This window comes from Vitis vinifera, chromosome 3 (genome assembly GCF_030704535.1).
Source record: "Vitis vinifera cultivar Pinot Noir 40024 chromosome 3, ASM3070453v1".
Lineage (NCBI taxonomy): Eukaryota > Viridiplantae > Streptophyta > Magnoliopsida > Vitales > Vitaceae > Vitis > Vitis vinifera.
In genome coordinates this window covers 19977691-19984625 of record NC_081807.1, presented here as the reverse complement: position 1 = coordinate 19984625, position 6935 = coordinate 19977691, and the positions used below count along the sequence as shown (strand labels likewise).

The 6935-nt window shown below is 36.0% G+C and overlaps 1 protein-coding gene across 1 annotated transcript; it reads left to right on the top strand.

The window, feature by feature from the left end:
- Positions 1–2032: 2032 nt before the first annotated feature.
- Positions 2033–6272, top strand: LOC100251986 (protein FAR-RED IMPAIRED RESPONSE 1). Its single transcript, XM_003631686.4, is given in 8 exon segments — positions 2033–2122; positions 2124–4259; positions 4361–4417; positions 5150–5218; positions 5333–5401; positions 5538–5606; positions 5699–5746; positions 5825–6272. Coding segments are annotated over 8 exon segments (2583 nt in total). The 5' UTR covers positions 2033–2044; the 3' UTR covers positions 5882–6272.
- Positions 6273–6935: the final 663 nt, after the last annotated feature.

The window sequence follows — 6935 nt, the reverse complement described above, 5'->3', positions numbered from 1 at the left end:
TTTCAGATAAATTTTGACCAATGTGAAAGACTAGTTAATTCTGGATGATTAAATCCAATTTGAGGATTAGAGGTTTGAATTTGGTTGACTGTCAACACTATAGAAAAGGTGCTACTTCATTTGATTTGTGGAAATTCATAGAATTTATAGAACCATGCAACTCTGTCAAGCCTGCAATTCTGCCTGGAAGCAATGAGAAAACTATCATCTAAAAAGTCAGGGGATTTAACACTTTTTTATCTTTCTAAATCAATCAAATGCAACTTATGTATACTAATTATTTTAGAATAAGATCTCAATTTTTTTTGCAAAGTATGTTATCTTGTGAAACACTGGTTTCAATTAATGGTGCATAGGAAAGTGCCATTATTAGGAATGTTAGTAATTAGAGGAAAGTAATACTAAGTGGCTGCTTAGGAGAGTAAAAGGGTTTATAACTCAGTATGGTTGGAGGCTAACCTCAACCCAAACCAAACTTACATTAGGTCTGCGGTTTTCAATCCTAAGATTGATGAGGTCAAGCTGATTGGGTTAGGAGAGAATTTAATTCTTTTTAAATTTATATAATTTGCATTCTCTATTGTCTTGATTACATTGCCAATGAATTAGGAAAACCAAGTTTTACAAAATAATGCATCTATACATAGACATTAAAAAGTATGTTGCAAGGACAACATCAAAACTTGCAACAGGTATGGAATAAAAATAATTGCAATTTTATGTAATAGAAATGATTGGCATCAAGATAAGTCAAGGTTTTGTACCATTTTTTGTATAATTGTTAGAAGTGCTTGTACATTTTCTGCTTCATATTTTACTGTGTTACTTCATTATTTTGTTTTTATTCAAGTACAGAATGTGACAAAAGTGAAGTCAATCTACACCGTTGATTCTTAAGGATTTCAAGTATTTTCTTTTTAATAGACAACAAGAGCATGTATTAAGGGGGAGCACCCTATGTATGTAGGCAGTATACACAAAACATCACAATGCAAGCACCAAAAAACATTTACAAGGATAGCCTACAAAAAACAACCATCCACAAGGAAGAGCATCTGAAAAATCCAAAATAGAGGGGCTCTCCGTTTCTAATGAAGCACCTAAGACTTTCAAATAATGTGTCATTTCTCATAATTTTGGCATTCTTTAACAAAAAACAAGTGTTTTAATTTAGAAACATAATCACATACCATAAGAAATCTATAAAATGATAATGTTTTTATGTGTTAAGTTGGTCTTTGCCGAGACTTCCTAGAGCCCAAACTGAACTTAGGTTAGCTTGCAACAGATGAATTTTAGGTTGGGTTGGGTTCAACTGGTCCAGGTTGCTGTCCTAACTATAACTAGGAGGTCACCTAGTTGCTAAACTAGGTTTCAAATGGATGGTTCAGGGTCTCTCTAGTTGCTAAACTAGGCTTTTCATAGCTGGTCTGACGATGTAAAGGGCTTTTCCTATCCTATGTTTCCCACTAGAAATCTTTGACAAGAATGGAGACTGGACTGTTAAACGTGTTTCTTACTCTCTACTATAAGTGGTTCGTTTTTCTTGTTGTTTGTTAAGCAGTCAGATATCTGTGCAATAGCTGCATTTAACAATGAGTTCCCAAAGTGCCCTATGTGCATGTAGGGAATTTGGGAATCCTATTGTGATTGCTCCTGCTACATGAAATATCTGTTGCTGTATGGAAATTTGATGCCTATAATAAGTTATTTTGATATACATTTTGAACAATGAATATTTTCCTTTGACCACAGCATTTAACCTGTCAATCACCTTCGATTTTCTGATAATTATCTACCATAAGAAGGCACAAAGAAAGATGGTACAAGGAGAATCATTGGAATATGGGATAGGAAATTTTTTTGTGATAATTAGGTTTCTTGAGCTTGTCTGGTCTCCAACAATGCTAAGAATTGATTTGTACGTTAAACATAGTTTATGTTTAAATTTATCCTGCCATCAGAAAGTTAGCTTCAGTTTGCTCTCTATCTTGGACTTGTGTGCCTTATAAGCTTTCTTTTTATTTTCCAGGTCTTTTTATAAATGATTCACTGTAAACAGTTTTTCATGGGAATAGATCTTGAACTATCTTCTGTTGAACATGATAATAAATGCGAGGAATCAAAATGCGGTTAGTAATGCTGTGGATTGTCAGGAAAATGTGAATAGTATTGGAGTGGGCAGAAATATGGTTGATGCTGTAGATGGAGGGCATGATAGGGATGGAAAGATTCTTAATTCCCCTAAAATGGATGTTATACGGGCTGAAGGGGACACTGATTTTGAGCCACGTAATGGCATTGAATTTGAATCACACGAGGCAGCATATTCATTTTATCAAGAGTATGCCAAGTCTATGGGATTCACCACCTCGATAAAAAACAGTCGGCGCTCAAAGAAATCAAAAGAATTTATTGATGCCAAATTTGCATGTTCTAGATATGGGGTCACTCCAGAATCAGATAGTGGTAGTAGTAGCCGACGGCCAAGTGTAAAGAAGACAGACTGCAAAGCCAGCATGCATGTGAAGAGAAGGCTAGATGGGAAATGGGTAATTCATGAGTTTATAAAGGAGCATAATCATGAGCTTTTACCAGCTCTAGCATATCATTTTCGAATTCATAGGAATGTAAAGTTAGCTGAAAAGAATAATATTGACATTTTACAAGCTGTAAGTGAACGGACAAGAAAGATGTATGTTGAAATGTCTAGACAATGTGGTGGGTATCGAGATGTTGGGTTTCTTAGGAATGAAATACCTTCTCAGTTTGATAAAGGGCGGTACCTGGCTCTAGATGAGGGGGATGCCCAAGTCATACTTGAGTATTTTAAGCACATCCAGAAGGATAATCCTAACTTCTTCTATGCATTAGACCTGAATGAAGAGCAGCGCCTAAGAAATTTGTTTTGGGTTGATGCCAAAAGTAGGAATGACTACATCCATTTCAGTGATGTTGTATCATTTGATACTACTTATGTAAAAAGCAACGATAAAATGCCATTTGCGCTTTTTATTGGGGCAAACCATCACTTCCAATCCATGTTGCTTGGATGTGCGTTGATTGCGGATGAGACCAAACCAACATTCGTTTGGTTAATGAAAACTTGGCTTAGAGCAATGGGTGGGCAGGCTCCTAAAGTGATAATAACTGATCAAGACAGAACTTTGAAGGCAGCTACTGAAGAAGTCTTTCCAAATGCACGTCATTGCTTTGCTCTTTGGCATGTATTGGAAAAAATCCCTGAAGTTCTCACTCCTGTAATCAAACGACATGAAAATTTTATGGCAAAATTCAACAAGTGCATTTTTAAGTCATGGACAGATGAACAGTTTGATATGAGATGGTGGAAAATGGTCAGTAGGTTTGAACTTCAAGAGGATGGATGGTTTCAGTTTTTATATGAAGATCGTAAAAAGTGGGTACCAACTTTTATGGGGGATACTTTTTTGGCAGGCATGTCTACAGCTCAGCGCTCTGAAAGTATAAACTCTTTCTTCGACAAATACATTCATAAGAAAATTACCCTGAAAGAGTTTGTGAAGCAGTATGGATTAATTCTACAAAATAGGTATGAAGAGGAAGCAATAGCAGATTTCGATACATGGCACAAACAGCCTGCATTGAAATCTCCTTCACCCTGGGAAAAACAGATGTCAACTGTTTACACACATGCAATATTCAAGAAATTCCAAGTTGAGGTTTTGGGTGTAGTTGGGTGCCATCCCAGCAGAGAAATTGAAGATGGAGCGAATATGACATTTAGAGTTGTGGACTGTGAAAAGAACGAAACTTTTATGGTGTCATGGAAAGAAGTGAAGGCAGAGGTTTCTTGTTTATGTCGTTCTTTTGAATACAAAGGCTTTCTTTGTAGACATGCAATGATTGTTCTCCAAATTTGTGGCCTTTCTAGTATCCCAACTCAGTATATTCTAAAGAGGTGGACAAAAGATGCAAAGAACCAGCCATCAACAGTTGAAGGAACGGAACGCATACAAACTAGGGTGCAACGTTACAATGATTTATGTAAACGAGCCATTGAGTTGGGTGAAGAAGGATCTTTGTCTCAAGAGAGCTACAGTATTGCATTCCGAACGCTGGTAGAAGCCCTGAAAAATTGTGTGAATGTGAATAATTCAAATAAAAGTGCTGTAGAATTTATCAGCAATGCTCATGGTCCTCGTGACATGGAAGAAGAGAATCAGGGAAGCCTTGGAACCAAAACAAGTAAGAAGAAGATGGCAAGCAGGAAAAGGAAGGTGAGTTCTGGAACTGATGGTTGGTGCATATATTGTCATTATGTTGCAGTTGCTGTCTCTTCTAAAAGAAAATCATTAAGAAAGGGTTCTTTATGTTTCAGGGACAATCAGAGCCTGGTGTTATAATTCCTGAGGCACAAGATAGCTTGCAGCAAATGGTTTGTCCTTTAAAATCCTACCTCTGGTCTAATCACTACGGTCTGATGTAAACTGCATTGGATCACAACTAGATTGAGATTACTACTTTGTGCCAGAGCTCCCTCTTTTTATTGGTTATGAATCCTGTAGGGAGCGATGATATATTTATATTTGTTGCCAAAGAGAGAGAATCGTATGGAAGAATTAGGAAGACCCAAACCCACCTTTAGTTAACATATTTGGCAATTTTGCCCCTCCTTTCATAAAGCATCCCAACCACTTAAAAAGGGCATTTAAACTTGTGATCCTAGTGGCTATGGCTCAGGAGCAGGATAACAAAAAGTAAGGATTCAACTAGCTTTGAGCTCTTATGTAGTTCAGGTTGAATTTGTTTCCTTTGGTTAGGTGGTATCCTGTATATGTGATAAAGGCATAAAGGAATTGTTAGAGCTCAAGTCAGTTGACATGAAAAGCCTTCTCTTATAAAGGTGTGGATTAGGTAGATGTCCAGTGAGTGGAAGATCTGACATTTCAACTAACGAGTGAAAGGAAGATCCATTACAACCAGATTAAAGTAACAAAAATAAAATTTCTTTAAAGACATGACTGCCCCTGTTAGAGAAAAGTTTGACACTTCAGCTTTTGGATGTATATATATATTTTTTTTTTAAATAAACAATTGATATATACTCCAATGCACAATGTATTTTTTATGTTGTCATTCCTATTAATTTTGAATTTCACCCATGTAGGGAAATCTAAGCTCAGATGGAATAACTCTTAATGGCTTTTATGGATCCCAACAGAATGTGCAAGGACTGGTATCGCAGATTATAAACCTGAGCCACTCTGTGCTAGCTAAAATTTATTCACATGTTGTAAAAAGATTTATGTAATTCAAATGGGTGACCTTTCTTGGTTGATGTTGATTGCAGGTGCAATTGAACTTAATGGAGCCTCCTCATGATGGTTACTATGTTAATCAGCAGGGCATGCAGGGGCTGGTAAGTCGTGTTGAAGTATGATGGAAAGAGTTGAATGATTTTTTGTTATTGCTTTAAATTGAGATTGCTGCTGAAGTTGAATTTAGAAGAATTGAATGAATTTTGTAATTATTAGCCTGGGTTTGTATGCCTTTAGGGACAACTAAATGCAGTAGCACCCAATCATGACGGGTTCTTTGGGACTCAACCAAGCATGCATGGCCTGGTATAGTATTTTACAATGACAATGTAAATTCGCTTCTGATAAGCATAACCCAGAAGACAAAATTTCCCAAATGTTGCTTGCCTTTTATGTAGGGGCATCTGGATTTTCGACCACCAACTAGCTTTGGTTACAGCATGCAGGTCAGTTTGTGAGATACAGCAATTTCCATTCATCAATGTCACTGTGAGTCTATAATTCTCACTTCTTCCCACCCGCAGGATGAGCACAGCCTGAGATCCACACAGTTGCATGGAGATGCTTCAAGACATGCATGAAGATAAACTGCACCTCCCAATAACCTGAACAACAGCAGTTGGCCCCCCTAAAGACAGCAACAGCAATCAGAAAGCAATCTGGGTTGATCTTGGTCATGGTTTCAGGATCCTCGACTGCTCTTTTTCCCAGAGCAGAAGAATATCCTTACCTTCCCTTTGTTGTATTGCCTAATTCTTGAACTGGGAAGTTGCTTATAGCCCTATACTGTTATAGACACTAATGCTTCTTTGGCATGTGATGACTGATGAGATAGGAGATGGATCTGTTGGGGGGAAAATCATTAAAATTTGAACATTTCCTTTGTACTTAAAGATGTGAAAAGAGTTGCTGCAATAATACCTCTGTAAATGCTCTTGTATTGTTAAGCTTGAGATTCATCTGTTGTGATTAGGCACTTCTCCTTGATTTGATTTGGAATTTTTTAACTTTTTAAACTTTTTTAGTTAAGATATTTTTTTTTCTTCAGGTTTTTATAGCTTTTGTATACTGTGTGTGTTGAACAACAACAACAATTTTCTTAAAAGGTTAAACTTGTAAGATTTGGGCCCACAACAAATATTGTGCATGAGCTTAATGAATTTGATAAATAAAATTGTTATTTTTGAGTGTATGAACTCTTGTCAAATGTGATACATGTTAAACTAACATCTTTAGTGTCTTTCATATTCTAATTTGATTCATCAGAGAGGGGTGTTAGACTATATAATATACATTGTGAATCCAAATCTTACGGGTTTAAATTATGAAAATTAGTTGTTTAACATTGTATTTAGAGGCATGCCCTGAAATTTTTATATTTTTAAGATGTGGTCTAGATACAATTCTATTTGTACTCTTTAAGAGTATAAAAATGGAAACATTTTACTATTATAAATAGTAAGTATATATGGCGATTTTGGTTATACTTATTGTTTTTAGAAAAGCAAAAAATAAAGGCCATTGTACCAAAAAGGTAGGTGTCATGGTTGCCACATTTATTTATTTATTTTTTTTTTGGAGTTTTGAGCAAAAATAATGTATTTGAAAAAAAAAATTTACAAAATAAACCTCCTA